This window comes from Calonectris borealis, chromosome 1 (genome assembly GCF_964195595.1).
Source record: "Calonectris borealis chromosome 1, bCalBor7.hap1.2, whole genome shotgun sequence".
Taxonomy (NCBI): Eukaryota; Metazoa; Chordata; class Aves; order Procellariiformes; family Procellariidae; genus Calonectris; species Calonectris borealis.
The window spans coordinates 38,481,037-38,500,659 of NC_134312.1; the positions used below are offsets into that span (position 1 = coordinate 38,481,037).

The 19,623-nt window shown below is 40.1% G+C and overlaps 1 protein-coding gene across 1 annotated transcript in view; it reads left to right on the forward strand.

Moving 5' to 3' along the window:
• The window catches only part of MSRB3 (methionine sulfoxide reductase B3), an 85,669-nt gene that overhangs the window by 34,956 nt on the left and 31,090 nt on the right, over positions 1-19,623 (forward strand). The window contains 1 exon segment of the mRNA XM_075149115.1: positions 10,842-10,870. Coding sequence (XP_075005216.1) covers positions 10,842-10,870 — 29 coding nt within the window.

Genomic DNA, 19,623 nt, shown 5'->3' on the forward strand with positions numbered 1-19,623 from the left:
TATAGTAAAGATAAAAAAATTTAGTAAATAAGATAGTAAGATAACATTCACGTAAAATAGGTAATTTGACAGGAAAAAAGTAGTAACTCCTTTTTTTTTTTTTTTCATATGCAAGCATGCCAAGTAATTGCAACGCAATCTTTCACTGCGCTGATAGATACTGAGTTTTGGCTGTTAGCATTACTCACAGGTAGCTTTAAGATCTGGATCCCAGGCGGTGATGCTGCAACCATCCTACGGCATTATATCTGATAATGAAGAAAAAAGTAGATGCTTTTTTAGAATTCAAGCAGTTAAGAAAACAAAACGCAGGAAAATTGCGTTACTTACTGAATTTTCATCCATCCCAATTAGCACACATGGAGAGCTGGTTTAGGAACTGAAGCAAGGATTAAGAAAGAAATAATAACTTTCGTGTCTTGCGTGAAAAATATTCTTTAGAAGTACTGTGGGAATTACGGCCCTAAATTTGGTGCTAGAAGCAGTGCTGATTGAATTCTTTCAATCACTGCACCATTCTGCACAGATTCATTTGTTGTTTGTGTTTTTTCTTATTTCTGGCTGCTTGTGTTCATTCTGATGAAGAATTTCATTTTTTTGCTTGTTTTTTCCCTCAGTTCACACTGGCTCAGTCCCTCTCACTTGAAGAGGTATCTTTACAGCAGCATGAAGCAGGATGGTCCGGGTAGCGCTAATAATAGAGAAAATTGAGTCAGTAATAGGTTACAAAGGAAAATAAAATTGATGTAGCTCCAGAATCACCAGATGTGGCAGTGATTGTTGTTCTCAAGAGACTGTCTGTAAAGATGAAAGAAGCACTTCATCTCTGTTATGTTTGATTCCTCTGTTAGGAGGATTACCTGCAGAAACTTCAGTAATAACGTGAATCTTTTGAGTTGGAAAACTGATCGTTACGAACTCAGCCAAGGCAATATTCTCATGTCATGTGTTACTGTGGTGCTTGGCTTGGGGGTACAAAGTGGGGATCTAAAGTCTCCATAACCTGTTTTTCTACTCTGCCATTTAGACATTCCCCTACTTACTATACCTAAATCTTTATGGGGGAAGTCCTGGCTCTGTTGAAGTCAATTCAAATTTGGCAAATGAATACAATGGAGCCAGGATTTCACCTTCTACCTTCAAGACTGGCTTCCTTTCTATCGTCTGCTGGAGAAAGAGTCGGGTTTTTTGTAGGGTGAGATTTGGACAGCAGTAGTTCACATAAATGAATGTGAACTAGTTTCCAGTTGCTTTCACAATCCATTTAATATGGGAAAAAAATGCAATATGAGACTTACCTGCGATTATCTCAAGTGTGGAGTATGCTTTGGCATAGCCTTGACTTTTTTGAGTTAACGAGTTGGATTTCTGTATGTGAAATAAGCTATATGGAAATGTCCCTGTTTTCAGATTTTCTTTGAGGCTCCCCATGGATTTTATGGGAGGAGAGAGGGGGAAAGAGGGAAGTTGTTTGTTATTTTTAATAAATCCCAGGCCAGTGGGCACCTGAAAAAAACACCTTGCTGATTGTTTCCCAAGGCTGGACTGACCTTAGCCCAATCTCTCCAAAGTCTTTGTGTTGCTTTGTGAGCTCTTGCCACCTCTGGTCTGCATCATATTCAGCCAGTTGTTCTGAAATGGCTGGCAAGGGTGGGAACAAATGGAGAGGCCAATAGGGGTCCATCTTCTTTTTGTTTACTGACCCCAAAATATCAGTATATAATGCCTTCCTCAGCTAGGGAAAATACATTCCTGTATCTTGGTGACTGCTCAGCCCAGACAGCTAAAAAAGTGAGAAGGAAACACAGATAAGAGAATGCAAAATGTATGCTATTTACTAAATTTTCCCAACAGAGTGTAAATCACTGAAGTTTTTTCTTGGGAGTAAAGTGGAAATACAATACAGAGAAAGTCCGTTGCCCCATTTAAAATGCAAGTTGTTTTTGTGGTGGTTTTTGGTTGTTTTTTTTTTTTAATTTTCAGATAGTCACCTGAAACTTGCATTTCCATTTGTTTCTCATTGGGTGTCCATTAATTTTTTTTCTTTGTGTCGTCGTAATCTGTAAATACATATATTTGGACTATGGACCTGTCAGTTTACCCGGGAAAAAGACCGGAGCTTCAGCAGTAATATTAACAAACTTCAACTTTTAACATTTCTGATTTACGTTGTTTCATTACCATGTGACACACGAGGTCAGGGAACACATGAATTTTACACTCCAGATGAAAGACCTGGGTTTTGGTACGTCTTTAAAACAGAACTCTGTCTCTGTCACAGGAAAGATAAAAGAAACAATTAGGAATTTAACATCTCTTCATCTACCTACTTGTACCAGTGTTATGAGAAACCTCCCAAGCTTTATGGAGGACATGCTTTTTAACTTTTTCCACAATCAAAGGTGCCTCACACATAAAATCCATAATCATGCCGTTGAATCTAATTATTCCATCTCTGAACTTTCACACCAGACAGTCTCCTACATCCCAGTACAGCTGCCTAAAGAAAGCAATAAATGAGAGAGACAATAAACTAATCTCAAGGACCTCCTTTTTCTGCAAGGCAGCCCTTATGTGGTTTTGTGTTACACTTACTCCAATCTAGCTGCAGGCTTATGCTAAAAGACACAGCCCTGCTCCCCCCGCCTTTCTCTAGGGTGTTTTTTCATCGCTTCCCCTTCACTGGACCTCACCTGGTGTGGCTGGAGCATGTCTCGATGCAGCACATTGATCTGATAGAAAACTAATCAGCCAAAGAAAAAACCCTCACGCTTATACCTGCTATACCTGCTCATGTTAATTTTTTGTGAGCCACGTTTATCATGGCTGGACAGCCTCTGCGGCAGGGCCGTGTGTTTCTGTATCAGTTCACAGAGCGCCACCTACGCCTCTCAAATGTTGTTTTCTAAGGGCCAAGTGTATTTGCAAGATTGCACCTACTTTAATTTTTCAAGGCATTTTCTTGTACACTATGCAAAAATACCATTCTGTCCACAGCCATAGCAAGAGGAGGTTAGAACGGACCTGAGTGAAATCCATGACTCATGCTATTGCCATAGGAGAGGAGCTATTCCGTATTTAATAAACCATGGTCATGTCCTTTACCATATGCAGGACTGTGTGAGAAAGGTGTGGTATAGAGGGAACTGGGAAGCCTGGGAGAATTATTTCCTTTTAAAAAAAGAAATATTATTGTTGTGTCAGTTTCCAATTTTTAGGGCCAAGGAATGAATTGCCAAGGCTTCATAAATCACCCACTGCTGCCTTTATTGCTTCCTGGAAGGAATTCTTGGTAATGGTGTTGGCTCTTCTGAACATACGCTAGGAGAAATAGCAACACCCTTATTCATGTCATGTTTTCATTTGATTTTCGTTGAACTGTGTCAGGTCTTCTCAACATCTCTCAGACATCCAAAAGCAAATCATGAGAAAAGCAAAGTGTGGCTGGGCAATATTGCAGTGCCATTAGCATTGTACCACTCTTCTCTTCTCAACACAAGGGACGATTTCAGTCACCAGGCTAGATCTGTACAAGGAATTTCCTTGCCCTAGTGCTGAGTGCTTAATTAATGGTCTTTAAGCTTTATTAATAGTCTTTATATCCTTTGAGCAGGCCAAATGACAATTCAGCACTGGCTATCTGGCTAGGAGAGCCCATATGAAGTAAATGCTGTAGCGTCTTTAATAAGGTCTAATAGAACTACTTCAGCAACTTCATCCGCCCTGACTGACTCTTAGTTTTCTCACAAAGCTTGTAGTTTTGTGTGTCAAAACCAACAGTTTCTGTTTAATAAAGTTTGTTTGGAGTAAGTTAGCTCTTGCCAGTGTAGGAATCGGTCAGCCGGCAGTATTAACAAACAGTTCTCATCCAAACTCAGATTTTTAATCAGTCTTGTGTAGCTCCAAGAAGGATCTTTGAGGATCTTAAAACTTGCAAGAACTTCTGCAGTTTTTTGTCCCCTAGAAAAGGCTGGTGGAGTTAAAAATCAGTAAAGCTGTTATTATTGAGCATTGATTTCCTTTTGCTTGATCAGTTTTTGGTTGAAACCAGCCTCTGTTTCGAGTCTGCTGTGTCACTGCTGGATGACAAATTGTTATGCGCTCCCAATCACCTCACCAAAAATGAAGATAGAGAGTGCTCGTCCTCCTCAGAGCCAGCTAGAATATGGAGGTTTAATCCACCTCTGAGGATGACCGTCAATATGAATGCTGTACTTACTGCAGTCCCTGCAGTAAAGTTGCTTTGTGATACAGCCTATGGCATCTTCCACATCTGAACGTACCTGAATGCTGAATCCACATCTAATCCTACCTGAATGCTGAAAATGTGCTAAGCTGAGTACAGCTTATCACAGCTGTAGCATGGGGCTGTCACTGGAGCTTGACCTGGCGATTACTAATTTCTGTGGACTTTGTCCTCCTGGTCCTCAAGAGCTCCTTGGAGCAAGAACAGTACAATTCTGCCCTTGGTGGAGCTGCTGGGAGGCTCTCGGGGAAAGGCTCCTTTCACTGGATACTGGGCAAGTGTGGCATAGAGGAGCTGCAGTCATTACAGCAAATGATTCTGCACTGCTCATCGGCTTATGGGTAGTTTTTAATATCCTCTAACTGGCAGCTTCTTGGCTGGTGCTGAATGTTCATTTCACTACCCTCATATAAGCAATGAAGTCTGGAAAGATTTTTATGTTAAGGATTAGGAGAGAAAGAGCAAGTTTGGAAAACAAAAAACACTTCATCTCATTTTTTTCCTTGATCCGCAAGCCACCTGGTCTTGTTTTTTCAGTAGATCAACTCTATTGTACTGAGCTGGTTGCTGCCCACAAATGTAGCAAGACATGTGTGAATTACTGCAGGCCAAGGTCACTGGCCGCGCAAGGAGCAAGTCAGATGAGACTGCCAGCTACAAGCCAATACAACAGCAAACCTGAGATTTCCTTTTGCTTGTGTTCTCTGGGTAATACCATCGCCAGCAGTGAAAACAAGTGCAGGAATATGGGGATCTCACAGTTTGCTAGGCAGAGAACATTTCAAAAAGTATCCTTTCAAAGGCAAATATTGATGTAGATTTCCTAGGAGAAACGCATTAGGATTCAAAAAAGAAGGAAAAGGGAACTTGAAATGTAGCATTTTAAATATTTCAAGGTCTCATTGAGATAAGCCTGTGAAATTGTTTTGAGTTACTTGTTGCTGAGCACGGCTGAATTGCAAATCCTTATGGAGGTACTTAGAAATAAGAGGAAATAAATGCAAAGATTTCCATAATCCTAGAGATAGGTATAGATAACTTCCACTGATTTTACTACGAATTTCATTGATATTTTCACTGTAAAATTTCAGTGGGTTCTTTGTAAACTTTTAAGTCTGATATGTAATTTCCCCTGTTTGAAATTCACACTGCTTTGTATTGACTGTTCATCAGTCACCCTGCTTGGAAGAACTAGTCTTAACATACCTCACGCTTTACTATATGTATGTATGTACCTGAAGTACTGAAGTAAAAACCAGGTAGGGAGGATTGTTATGGATTATGACTGCAGAAGCTGTAGATTTCTATATCTATCTGTTTACAACTCTCACATTAAAATAAACTCTGGACAGAACTCACCCAGAGTCTATTCATTGACTAACATGATGTTAAAATGCTCTTTTTGAATTTGGCTTTTCATCAGTATGCAGAACAGAAATTGTCACTGTATCCATCAACAGTGAATCAATCTTTTTTCTGTAGTCTAGGAAAGGGAGATTAAAAATATATCTTTAACCAGGCTTCCTAAGGGGGTAAGGCTTGCAGCATCGTGCTGTCTGTGTGTCAATCCTTTCCTCATAATAAAACTGTATCATTTAATCTACTTGCCAATTTCAGCCAAATTTGGCAGGGGAGTAGTTATTAAACCTCAAAGATATTAAGTTCTTAAAACTTTCATGAAATCGGGAAAGAGATCACATTCAAGCCCTCTCTGAGGGGAGACCTGAGCAAGAGTTCAACTATATTAATAGATTATACCAGATAATATTATTGTAAATAAAATATATATTACTGTATTATAACAGAGAATCCACATGAGGGTAGAAGAGAGAGAGGCATTGTGAATGTCCAGCTCTGGGAAGTACCTGTGAGTAGTTTTGCCACCTTAGACAGCACAGGATCTGTCCCCTGGCCACAGCGCAGCAGCAAGCCCAGCTTTGCTCCTTCTGCTGCCTGAGGAATTACTTGGTTCTTAACGCTCGGGGGCTTCTCAAATTCCCTGATGGTACAGGTCTCATAAATTCCTAGGTAGTTACATCAGGTACTAATTTTTACATTGGAATACTGCTGTGTTTTCTTTTCTGGAAGCTTGCCTTGTTGTTTGGAGCTTGGGCTCACAGGTAAGATCAGTGACTGCTTCCAATAATGGTTTGCGTTTTCAGAAGGGCTATGTCCATACTTGTAAATAAAATGGACAAAAGCCTCTTCTCTGGCCCTAAAGGCAAGTTAGAAGACATGGCTTGTGTTTGTTAGCCTAAATTCCTCTCCTCTGAAACAGAGTGGCCTGGTTCCTCCTGCCTGTGGGGAATGGTGCCTAGCCTGAGCCTCCCCTGCAGCTTGCCTAGATCCTGTCTAGGAGAGTGCTAGTTTGCATGAACATGATACGGGCCAACGCAGTGTCCAGGGACATGTTCACAACTGAGCATTTCTGTCCTGGCCTTCTTTAGCTTGCTAGCAATGCTGCAGCCAAGAACGCCGATACTCCAACTTGGTGTTTTCTGTACTATTGGGGGCAAACGGGAGAGAGAGAGGAATGATGTTATTCTGCTCAATCACCTGGGCCAAGATATTGGTTGGCTTGGATTGCATCAGGAGCCTGCTAGATCCTTGGCTCTTCAGCAAACTGCCCATGCCAATATGGAATAAAGTTCTTTGAAAATGAAGATGTACCAAAGCTGCACCTATCATCTTTACAACTGCATCAGATCTTTATTCAATCAAAGTCCTTTTCAGAGGGGAGTAGTGTTTTGAATGTCTGCCCCTACCAATGTTGTGTTTAGCATCCTTGAAGCAAAACCTTGCAAAGGAACAACTTGGTAAACTGCTAATGCAAAGGTGTAAGAAAGCCAAGAGGAGTCAGTGACTCCTTCAACATTAAAACGGAAGGATCAGAACTGCAGAGGTTTCATCAGGTGCTTTCTGAGAGAGCTGTGGGGCTTTCAAAGGCTGTTCCCAATGTTGGGCTTCAACAAAACCTGAATAAACCTGATAAAGACTTCATCAAGAAGGGTGAAAGAAAAAGGCAGCTGTAACGCAACAGTAGAGGTTCTGCAGTAAGTCCTGTTTCCTCTCTCCTTGCCAAAAGCTCACTTCACTGGCAAATAGCAGATCTGGGTTAGCTTTAGCTGTAGTGTGTCTGGTCACGCCGTAGTATGTGGCACTGAACAATTGCACTTCAGTCATAGTTTGGAAGGCAGTAGTTGAAAATTCACACTACAGGAACACATGGTGATTATCGTTACTCCGTTTCTCTCTCTCAGTACTTGGCAGCCTGAACATCTGGTTTATGGTGCCTTTTAAAAGGAACAGGTCAAAATCCTGCACCTCTTTGCAATACCGATAAAGTGACCATCATATATTTTATTGTTTGTGTTTGATTTAATTATTTCTGGGATCTTTAAAAGTATTGTGGCATCTTATCCTTAGCTAAACCTTTCCAGTAGCTCGCTATTTCCTTGCATATTGTGTGTTGGTAGATGAGCTACTTGGCATTTGTATTGCCATGTGTTGCGTGCATTTGAGTAGTCATATCACAGTTGGAAATGGAAAGCACTTCATAAATATCCTCTTGCTCTATGCATATAGACTCCTTTCCAAAGATATTTATGAATGATTCTCTGACTTTAAGAGTACTCCTGTGGGGCAGAAGTAGAGAAAATATGCACAAAGCTATTATCTGTTTGTTGGGTTTTTTCCCCTCATGGTGTGATAAATGATAAAAGGCAGTTTGTAAAGTCAGTGCCTGGCTCTGTAAGGTGCATCTTGTTTGGTAGGACGCTTAGGTTGGATATCAGAGTATGTATAATGATAACGAACAATGTACAGAGAAGTTTTTCATTCAGTTAATATAGTTTTAAAAGTATAAAGGAGTCAGAGTGAATATTTTTGTGTGTAGCAGAACATCCCTTTGGAACATACTTTCAGCATTTTATCCTATTTATTGGCCATTTTTTAGTTGCATATTTTTAACACCTATGTGCAACTAGTTTCTGATACCTTTGTCTAGCATGCTGTCAAGAAAAGATGTAAATACTGGAAGATCTAGGGGAAGAGTGCTGGTTCCATTGGAATTGCTGGAAGCCTTGTCATTCCTTCAAGTAGTCAAGATGACTTTGTGTTCTCATGGAGTGCTTCTCTCACATCTGCTAGTTGTTGCTTATTTGCAATGCCAAAGACACTTCAGTATTTTCCTCCCCTTTTTTTGTGCCTTTCTAAGATCTCTAACAATTTCTACTGTGTCCTAAATTTTGCATTGTTTTCCCAAGGTGACATGGTGACCATAATGTAGGTGACCCTCTTTCTCTTAATGGCTCCTAACGCTACCTCCCATGCTGTGTTTTCTTTTATACCTATTCTGCTGTTGCCAGACAAAGTTCTATTCATTTATCGCCCTTTATCGGTTTCCTGATTTGTTGTCCAGTAATTTATGACTGTTTGGAGCTTTGGAACTCATTACAGTGCCCAGTGACCCTTGTGACCCTCCTCCCCACGAACTCTCTGCCATCTTGGCCCCTGGGCCAGTTTGTTGATGCCGCAAGTTGCAGTGCATATGTCCATGCCAAGCCATGCAGGTTGAGAACCGGTTTGACCAACTAATACCAAGTATCTAGAATTTAGGCAGCGAGAAGCTGATAGTGCCGATGAACAGACGCTGAGGGTAGGCTTTGTACGTTGTCTCTGACTACGTAGGTAGCGAGGTGTTGCTGGTACAGTGATGCGCCAGAGAGAACAGTCTAGACAGATACACTGCAGCTTGAGGAGAATATTGCAAATACAATACTGAGTAAGTGGCTTTACCTGGAACTCAGTGGAATTCCCCCCAGTTACCAGCACGCACCTTTCACAGGGTGGGGACTTTATCCTGCTGGTTGTAAATACCGACTGAAATACACTGCCAAACAGGAGCATGGGCGGGTCCCTGGGCAGTTATTGGTGGTGGTATTCGTGAAGGCATGTCAGCAACATACTTTCTTTGTTCAGTGCTTTTGGTGGTACTTTATAAATACTAATTAGGAAGATACGTTACGTTCTTTTCCCTTCCATCTTTTCACCACCTGAGAGTTATATTTAAGACATAAAAGATTGTGAGCACTGGGGGAAGGTGGAGAATGAGCAGGAAGGGAGAAGGGAGTTGTTTCCTTTCTGATGGCTTTAACTGTAACTAATAGTGTGAACGTGTTCATTTTTTATATCATGATTGATTTGATATTTGTTTGCTGTAGGATAGACCTTTGGTACGGGATTACAATGCCAATTGTATAAAGTATACAGAGTACTGTAAAATACATCTACATGCACCTGCATGTACAAGATTACAAAGTAAAAGAAGATAAATCTGCAATTAGTTTTTGAGCTTCGGTCATTTATTTTTGAAAAAAGGACTGTAACTTCCCAAAATACATCCCCTCCCTGATGCAACGTAAAAGGATCCAACATTGTACTTCCTCCTTAGAGTTTCTGGGGAAATGCATTTTGCTGCCAACGTAACATCCTTTAACAGGTCTCCTGCTGGCCAGACCTTGTCTCCTGCTGTGACAGCCACGACCATGTGTACGACTGATTGTTAGTGGGCAATATAAATCTGATTGGAACATGCCCGTTAATTGGTTTGAGAGCTCGATATAGACAATGCTGTCTTGTAGCAGATTGTGTAGATAGGCCTAGTCATAGGGTTAATTCTGCTTGACAGCACATCAGCAGCATCTTGAGAGTAATTACCCAACTTAAGTTTTCCCACAGTTGAATTGAGATCTTCAAAGGCTTCTACATTTACAAGTATTATTAACCTATATCTGAAACATGATGTTCCCACAAGGGCTAATTTTTTCTTCCTTTTATTAAATATACAGGTTATAGGGTTCATTTGCTAAGTGCTAAGCCCTTAGAAGAAAACACTACTTGTTAGAGAGAAAAAAATCTGCAGTGCACGACCAAAGCTAATGGTGCATAATGCACACATCATTGTCTTTTTGCAAAGACTTTAAAACAAGTTAAAATTTAGGTCTGGCTCCCTTCCTCTCTCCCTCTCTCCCACCCCCCGCTTTCCACTTTTAAGAAAATCAAACCACTTATTCCTATGTGCAGAGTGAGTAAATTGAAGACACACACAAACAAAACCCTCCTAGGATGTTGTACAATTAAGTACAGATCATGGGATACAATACATATGACATTAATGAAACGGTATCTGCTTCAAAAATAGATTAGAAACATTCATGAATAAATTAAATCCTCTTAATGACTTTTCAAAAATGAAAATGAATGAAAACAATATTTATTTCATAGGAACAACTGTGTTCCAGGAATCACAGCATATAATTTAATCCTGTTTTAAATTTATATTCCATTTTCTCCATTCATTTTGTGATTTGTCTTTTAAAATATCTTCTTTGTAACTCTACATTGTAAAAAACCCAAAATGTTAAAGATAATAGTTATTATTTGGATTCAAATGCCCTTGGATGCATTAAGTATTAACGTACAGAGGAAGACAGTCTTGTTAAAGACAATATTTGCTGGGGGATCAGTCTGACAAATGGCTTTTATGGCATAAAGCAGTTCTTGTAACTTACGATCTTTTTATTTTGTTTTGCAGGTCAGAAACAAAGTTTGACTCCAATTCAGGTATGTTTAGATTTACAGTGTTTTGCTGAATGTACACTATTCAGGTTAATCTCGAAAGAGTAGTTTATCAGTTCAAGTTCAGTTTAGTTTTAAACAAACTGGGGTAGGTCAGTCTTAAAAAGGATCTTAATTTCTCACCCTCTGAAAACAGCATTATTACTGTGAAACATTTCCTTTCATTCCTTTCATTAGTTCCTGTCTCTTTACATTTTCCCAAAAGATGATCAGAAAGATGTATCTTGCGACAGGCTTTAATTGATCCAGAAAAATTATAGTACAAATAAATGATAATACAGACTAAAGCAAATGGAGGGTTGAAGTGAAGTTTGAGAATGATCACTGCTTTAAAGGAGAATGTTTTTCTTCCCGGTGGACAAAGACATTTCATGGGAATTTGAAGTCAGTGCAGCCTATCTGTCAGGAAACAGATGATTTGTCATCAAATTTTCATGACAGATGCATGTACACAATGCATGCCAGACCAGTCTGTAGAGCTCGCTTTAGGAGGTTTACCAAAAGGCAGTCTCTCTCAAGTTGTCTTTTTAAAGAATTTTAATGTGTTGTAGGGATTCGGAGGGAAGTGAAGGTCAGTCTAACAGGTTAATGTGTATTTAACAAGACAAAAAACACAGGACAGCAAACGGGAACCGTTGGGGAAAAAACAGAGATCCTAATACCAGACTGTTATTTATTCAGTTAACTATTCCTGGGTGTTCCTTAAAGTTAAACAATAGTAAATTAAGAATGGGCTGTTGCTCTGGAACTAGCTGAAATGTCCATTGCCTGAACAGGTCTTTCAAAATATGTTTTTTTGTTAAGATGAAAACAACTACTTTAAACAGAAAAACCTAGTAGTATTATGGCAATTTTGTATTTAGGCCAATGTTATCTTCTATATGGTTTGCTTAATGCAGTGATTGTAATTGCGTATAATGATATGACTTTTACAATATATATTAATCAGAGTATTTATGAAATAGCATGTTTCCTTTTATGCTAGTTAGAGTATGATTTGGGTTTGAAATGTGAGGTATTACACTGCTTTTTCTTTCCACATTAGATTTTATCTTTGGAACTGTATAGGAGTGAAATGTACAGCAGGAAGCATTTATATAGCCAATTCCTACATCTTGTATACTTGAGTCATCTTTCTTCTATTATGATTTTAGTCTGTGAATTTGAGGTTACTTGCTTTAAATATTGCTTGAATGAACTCTATGCTAAGATTGCTTCTTGGATCTTGACAAAATAGGTTTACATGGCGGGATAGCTTCACAGATCGTTTGCCATTAGCCCCTGTCTTTTAATAAAGTCACCAAAACTATGGGGTGGAGCAGAACGTCAAATGTCTCTTTTCTGTTGAGGGGAAAATGCTCTCACAGAACTTTGATTTGCTCAGTGGGGTAAGCTACAAACAGTTTTCTGACTTTTTCTTTTGAAGCAGCTCTCTCCTGTTAGGTGCAGTATTCTGTGTGCCACTCTTCTTGCAGTGAAGGCAGGGGTATGGTCTTGCCTAGGGAGGACAGAGTATCAATAAAAAGTTTGGCACCATCGCAGCTATGACGAATGCCTGCTCAGTAGATGTCACCAGGCCTCGGTGATTGAACTCTGTAGGTTGAGTGTGAGCTCTTGAATGTCTCCTCTTCTTCTGTGTGGGCTCCATAGGCTTGCTTTCCTTGAGCTTGGGCCCATGTTCTGGGCACAGGTTGTCTCTTATTTCTCACACAGGGGTGTTGGAAACCCCAGTTGCCCCAAGACTGGAGGACAAGAGTTGCTCTCCCTGCCTGGCTCTTCTGAAGGCACTCCTTAGGCATTATTCTTACAAGGTCAGAGCTCTGGCCTTGTGAACGCCTGATGCAGTTTTATCTCCCCAAGAGCACAGAGCACACAAAGGTTGTAAAAGGATTTGGAAGTAAAGACCATTTATAGGAGACCACACAAAAAATACATAAATGTAAACGAGCAGTAAAAGACCCAAGATCTTCTCTACCTCGACTTTTTTTGCTGCACCTAAATATTCTCTGGATGCGCACCAGAATTCTCTGCAGCAGGTGATTAACATTGTTTTGCTGAGTGTCAACATCAGCAGGTACCATGAATGTCAACAGGAATTTTTAGCCTTGTGCTGTGCTGCTTCCCACTTCAGAGTGGTTTGTGTACCATCAGGGATACAGTATGGGAAGGTCTGGGGCTGAGGAATTTCTTAGATTTATTCCTCCTTTTTTTGCAGAGTCTCACTTTCATCTTCTGCTTATGATCCCTTTCCCCTAAATCGCTGGGGAAATCTTTGGTTGGAATAGTTTCAGGTTTTCCTATCACGGGACCCAAGGTGCTGAAGGCTGCTTACCTAGTGATCCATTGTGGATCACCAGTGTGTGTGGCTGGCCAGGCCAGGCTGGGCTCCTGGTCTCATTTTATGCTTTGCCCCAAATGTTGTATGATGCAGCTGAGAATTACTGAGGTTTAATGCCTCGGTCTTATCAGTGCTGCCTCTTTCAGTGCCTCATCCAAAGACAGATGTTAAAAGATAGTAGAAAAAACAGATTAGGCATACAATAGAAATGGCATTTTAAGAAAAAAGAAATCACAGAAGGTCCATAACCTCGAAGTGCATTTCAGGGCCAGAAACACCAAGGCTGAAAGAAATCTTTCTCTTTGTGAAATGTACGGCAGCCTTCCCTTTACAGGGATGGTGCTCAGTTCTTCCACCCACAAGCTCTTCCTGGTAGTCAGATAGTGAAAGCACTTAGAGTTTATCTTTTGTTCCCAATAAGCGAGAGCAGAGGAGAAGTGGAGATACTGAGATCAAGTCAACATGTTTCATCCAAATAAAATATGGCTGGTTTTGTTTCTCCACCAAACAGCTTGCTGTCCAAAACCAGACAATAATCCCAGACCTCCTGCTGCCTCTGAGTGAACAGGAGGGTTTAGGCAGGGAGTGGAGGGATGCGTTGGTGATGGCAGAGAGGCATCCTCGCAAAAAATACTTCTCTGGTGTGAGGGGGCGCAGGGCCCTCTGTAGCACCATGTTCTGCATAACGTGGGCCTTTGAAGTGTGTAAATGTAGCATTGGTTTTAAAAGGGCTGCTGCCATTTGAAACCAATGACTCTATATTTATGCAACCTTGAGTTCCTTGGAGGCACCTTAAGGTATTTTCATATCCCTCATTTCATTTTGAATTCCCCAGACTGTGATTCCTGAGTAAACCAATGATCCCGCAAAGTGGAACAAACATACTTTGTTCTCGTTTATCTCACGTTACTCAAAACAGTTCAAGTGTTGAACGTGAGAATGAGGTAATTTTATTCTAGAATGAATATTTTCTTCCAGGGAGCTGTTCTACAACCTGTCGCGTGCTCTAAATTAACCCTAATGTTAATTCCAGTTAACTTGCAAGTCTAGATGTGCCCTTATTAAGCATTTATCAATGCGTATGGTACTTGTCTTTCCTAGAAATATTTGTGAAGCATTGAAGAATTAAAAGAAATCTTTCTGAAGCAAGTACAAAGCACTGCTGGAATACAGCTTTAAAAGTGCCCAGTAGGCTCACTGTAAATGTGACCCTGGAAATGTTGTTCAACACTGAAATATTAGGCAAACATTGTCAAAAGAAGATTAATTTGAACTTAAGCATTAACTTAAAAGAAGGCTGTAAAATTCCTATAGTGATGATCGGGATTTATCATATAAATAGCTATAACATCTGTAGGGGACACACATTCTTCATATCATGACTAACAGTTCCATCTGAGAAACTTCTTTTTCTCTGCTGATTCTTTATAAGTCTATAGCTGGCAGAATTTCTGTCTCAGAGACCATGGGGTTAGCTTCATGCTGTTAGAAGATCTTATGAAATGAAACAATTTTGCTTTCCTGTCATAATATGATGAATTTCACTGGTACTGAAAATAGATTTTTCCTAAAAAAGTACTTGAAAGTGAAAAAGGTTGTAGGAAAATTTTTTTTTTTCTCAAAATCTGTTAGGGAATAAAGTAAACCACAAAAAACACAGCTGAAATAATCTTGTTCTAATTATTAGTATTTTGGTAGTGTTTAAAATGCTTGTTGTGCTATGTGCTTGGTTAGCAAATTTTAGAATTTAAGAATGTAAGAATTATACTGGAATAATCAGTTAATGAAAGATTTTTTTTAATTTAGAGAAAAATAGGTCTTCATGGTGCTGTTCCATAACAGGAAGAATTTGTAGGTCTCAAAAGCTGTCACTGAACACTATTAATCCCACTTCAGTAAAAGAAAAATAAGCATAGAAAATGCAAACAACTGTCTCAGCATGCCCACTGGTCACCGGGGAATGGTAATGGTGAGTTTCCTACTGCCTACCGGGAGGGCTGGAGTTTTCATGGGGCATCTCCTGTAATATTTGGTGTATCCTGCATGTCACTGTGGAGGTGAGTCATGTGATATTCAAGTGATAGTGTTGGCAGTGAAATCGTGAAGGGGAAGAAATGTGAGTTTTGTTCTGTGTTAAAAAGAAAGGACAAATCCCTGCACAATACACTTGGCCTCCCGTGGAGTTTCTTTTATATATATGTCACTCAGACAGTGGAATGAAGGAAGTCAGAGAGCGCAGGGTGCAATAAAGTGCCAGTTGTGGAAGCACTGTGCTGTAGAAACGCATCTGTGCACTGGCAGAAGAGAGAGGAGTGCCCAGGGGTGCACACTGCCTTCAGCTGTCATCTTCATCATTCGTTGTGCCAGCTTCCTGCTTCTCTGAAGAAGAGAGATGCATCTCCAAAACCCGTTCTTCTGTCTCCCTGCTTCTATACAGATCGAATGAAATGTAGAGATTACCTATGTGATTTTATATCGCTGTGTCGATACTTTGGAAACATTCCAATTAGTATCAGGAGTTAAGCTATAAAAGCTGCCCATGCAGCTAGAGGCTGTCCTGAGGAACAGCTACACATGAGCTTTTGTTGGATCCCTGCCACCCCAGCAGTCAAACACAAAGCGAGTCAAGGAGCCCCCGACAGTTCCTGGAATTTCCTTCGCCTGCCTTGTCTGGACTCACAGTGTCAGCCAGTGACTCCGCAGGTCGTTTCTCCTCTCTGCACATTGCGTTTTCCACCAGAATGAGTGTATCCCCATGTCTTCAGCACTGCACAATGCTGCCACCCTTCTATCCCCATCAAAGTTCCCATCCTTTCCTTTCTCACCTCTTGTATTTACTAGTATCGTTCCCTTAATGTGGCCCCTACGATGCACTAACTTGCTAGGCTACATGGTTCAGCACAGGTGCTAGAGAACAGTTGAAAAAAATTATAAGGTTGGGGGTGGTTAGAAGTTTTCCTCTCATAAATTCCTCTTGGCTACACTTCCAGATGTTCAGCAATAGACTTTCCAAACTCGCACTATCAGCCCTCATTTCCCTAGCCTGTCATTAGTCCCATTGTAGAAAGTCATCAGTACAACTATTAAGAGTACAAGGAACTCTTCTCCCAAGTAAGAAACAAATGAAAACCAAAAAGCATCTTGAAAGTGAGCATCTCTTGCTGACCCTTGCTACTAGGGAAACCCAAAAGAAAAACTTAACTTGCCTGAAACCTTAGGTCCCTGAAGAAGCAGGATACTTAGTAATATCATCCATCAATCAATTAGATCATAGATCTAAATACAGATTAACAAATCAATTCCTAAATTTTATTGATGTGAGCTTCTTCATCCAGGTTGTGATAGAGTGGTTCTTAATTTCTTCTTAGCAAGTCTGAGTAGTTTCAGGAACAGGGAGAAGAGACATTTGGTGTTCATAACAAAATCATATTGACAAATTCATCAGTCACCCTACAACCAGAATATTTGATCTAAAAATATAAAAAGATAACTTGCAGAGTCTGTTAACAGGGAAAAGTGGCAAAATCAACCAAGATGCTGAAGAATAGAGATGCTCCATAGCTTTTTGGGTGAGGCAAATGACCTTTCCAGAGTCTCTTTCAACTATGAGGAGTTATTTCTCTCTGGCCACCACCAGCGCATGGATCCTTGAAAGGGTGCGTGAGCTGGCACAGAGAGACAGTGGGAGACAGCAACTACATAAACAGAACAGCAGCTCAGATTATCTTACTTGTCGTTACTTGTCAGTGCTATTTTGTTCTTGGCATTAACAACTCTACAAGCAGATTGTTAGGCATGCAATGGCTGGAGAGCATGGTCTCTTACATTTGTTCAGCAGCGAGATGAGCGTTTAGATTCAGATGCAAGCTGAACTTTCTGTGGAATGTTTTCAGGGCCATACTGCAACGTGACTTGGAGTATAGATGGCTGGGACATCTCACTGGTACATCCCAGTGAACTGTGTGCTTGTAACAGCGCTGACCTGCGGTAACTGATTATGGCCCTCCTCTTGTATCTCTTGTGAAGGATGGCAAAAGTTGGTCAAATTATTTCAACATATAGAACAATGTTTTAGTTTGTGGAGGGCTGATTAAAAATGTTGTAAGCGTGCAGGCAAGCTTGCTCATCTAGGATTTTTAAAGAAGGCAGTCAGCTACCAGAGGACTCCAAATGTATAACTTTCCAAATTCTAATACTGGCTTTGCAGTTGCAGATGTCTTTTCCTCCCACTTTCTCTGTTCATCTTATTTGTATCTAAGCTGGGCTATTCCTTGCTATCATTGGCATGATTCCTCTCAGTTGTCAAAGTATTTTAATAGGAAGCCTGTTCACTTCCATAAGCTAGATCTGTGAATCTACCAATGGAGGCCAGCAGCCTTGATCAGACTCACAATAGCCTTAAATCATTCTGTGTGAATAATTTGTGTAATTTCTATTTTGTGGGTTTTTTTGGATAATATATTCCTCCCTCCAAAAAATCCTGTTTGTGTTCTCATTAATAGGGCAGCTACTTCAAGATGCTCTGCCCTTGTGAGCTAGCACACATGCTCACTGTGCTGCTCCTGCACAAAGCACTGCCTGTCGGCATGTGATAAGAACTGTGTGTTAAAGGGCCTTGCTCCTGGAGCCAGGAATATAATATCAACAAAGACAAATACAATTTTCTATTTTCGTCTTACATCTACTTTAATAATCATTGCTGCTTCTTTCTTGCCTTGCTCTGAAGATCTTGCTGAGAACGATCTTGCAATGAGTTTAAATTGGTCCTGTAATGAAAATATTTAGATTTAGGTTTTCCATTTTATTATCATTCATGTAAGCAAATTCATCAGATTTATTTAGGAGAAATTTTTTACCCTTCTTTCCAAGTACTAAAGACTATCTTTTCTATTTTGCATTTCATTGTAAATAGCTAAAAAAGGCTGTCTTTAAGAAACAATTTGGCAAAAGTACTCTGAGAGACATTAATAATATATAAATCATGGTTTTATTACATGGAGTTGAAAACTGTGGTACTCAGTTAAATTATAAACTATAAAGTAGATTGGCTGAGGATTTTTTTTTTGTTGTGAGTATAGCTGCTTCGGATTGGTTTGGACTATTGGGGGAGTTAGTTTATTGTTAGTCAGCAAATTGCTCTTTCAAGTTAGCAACATTCAGCAGCATAACATCTTTACTGTTCTGGAGGGCTGGATTTCTTAAATACAAGTGTTGTGATTCTTGCTTAGACCTGTTAATCATTGTGCAGTTTTTTACTGAGCAAGGCTACCTAATTACTTTTCAAGAGCTACTTGCATTGCACTCTTGTTTAGTGGACAAAGTAGAAGATTTTTGGTGATACTCTTGAATTATCCTATACTTACAAACTTCATAAAGAGTTTTTCTGTTTCTTTTAAATGAAAATGCATTCAGTCAAATTAACCCTATTACAGACTAACTGTGATAATTAACTTTGCCATAGTCCCATTTAATTAGCCAAAAATGGAGTATGTGCAAGAGAAGCCACAAGAATGGACAAGCAGGGAGGTTTCTGGTCACAGCTGTGGCTCATTGAGATGGTTATATAGCTGAAATGCGACTTACCCACACCATGTACAGCACAAGTCAGTTGTATTGTTTCATTGCTTTATTAGTACTCTATTCATTTAAACCATGAAGTGGGGGGGGAAATTGCCTGTCTGCTTTGTAATTTGGAAACTGAACTATAATTCATTTGTAAGTGGAGCGTTACGGTATTGTGCATGTACATAGTTCTGCAGAGGTTTTGAAGAATGGCAACACGGGGTACTGTTCAGCTCACTGCATGGTGCCAGGAAACAAGAATTCTGTAGGATACAAGAATACTTCACGTCTCTGCTATCTTCTGATGCAGAAGCTACCGGCATCCATCTGGATGTATATAGGTAGCTGAGATGTGCAGGTTTGGACACAATTTGGATGGCTGCTTCATATTTTTAATGTTGTATGGGCATCTGCTGATTCTGTACCCTGTTCCAGCATGTCTGACAGCCCTGTGACCTTGGCAAAGTACTTTTTCCCTATGCCTCTTTCCTCCTGCCCATTGTCTGTCTAGTTTGTTTACATTGCAAGGCTTTTCAGGGAAGGAGCTGTCTCTTGTTATTGAGCATGTCCAAGACCTAGTGCAGTGGAAACACTTTCTCAGTTGAAATCACCTCTTAGGTCCACCATAAATCAAGTCATGTGTGGCCTTTACAAAGTGTCTCCTTTTAGACTGAGTAAATGAAGTTATGTTAGAAAGAGTCTCTGGAAAGCAATATAAAAGGCAGCATGGTAAATGTATTCAACTGAATTAGAGTTGTTCACTCTGCCTACACAGTCACCTGTACCACAAAATTTGTGTCAAGGGGATCTCAGTTCTGTGCAGAAGAAATACAGTTCA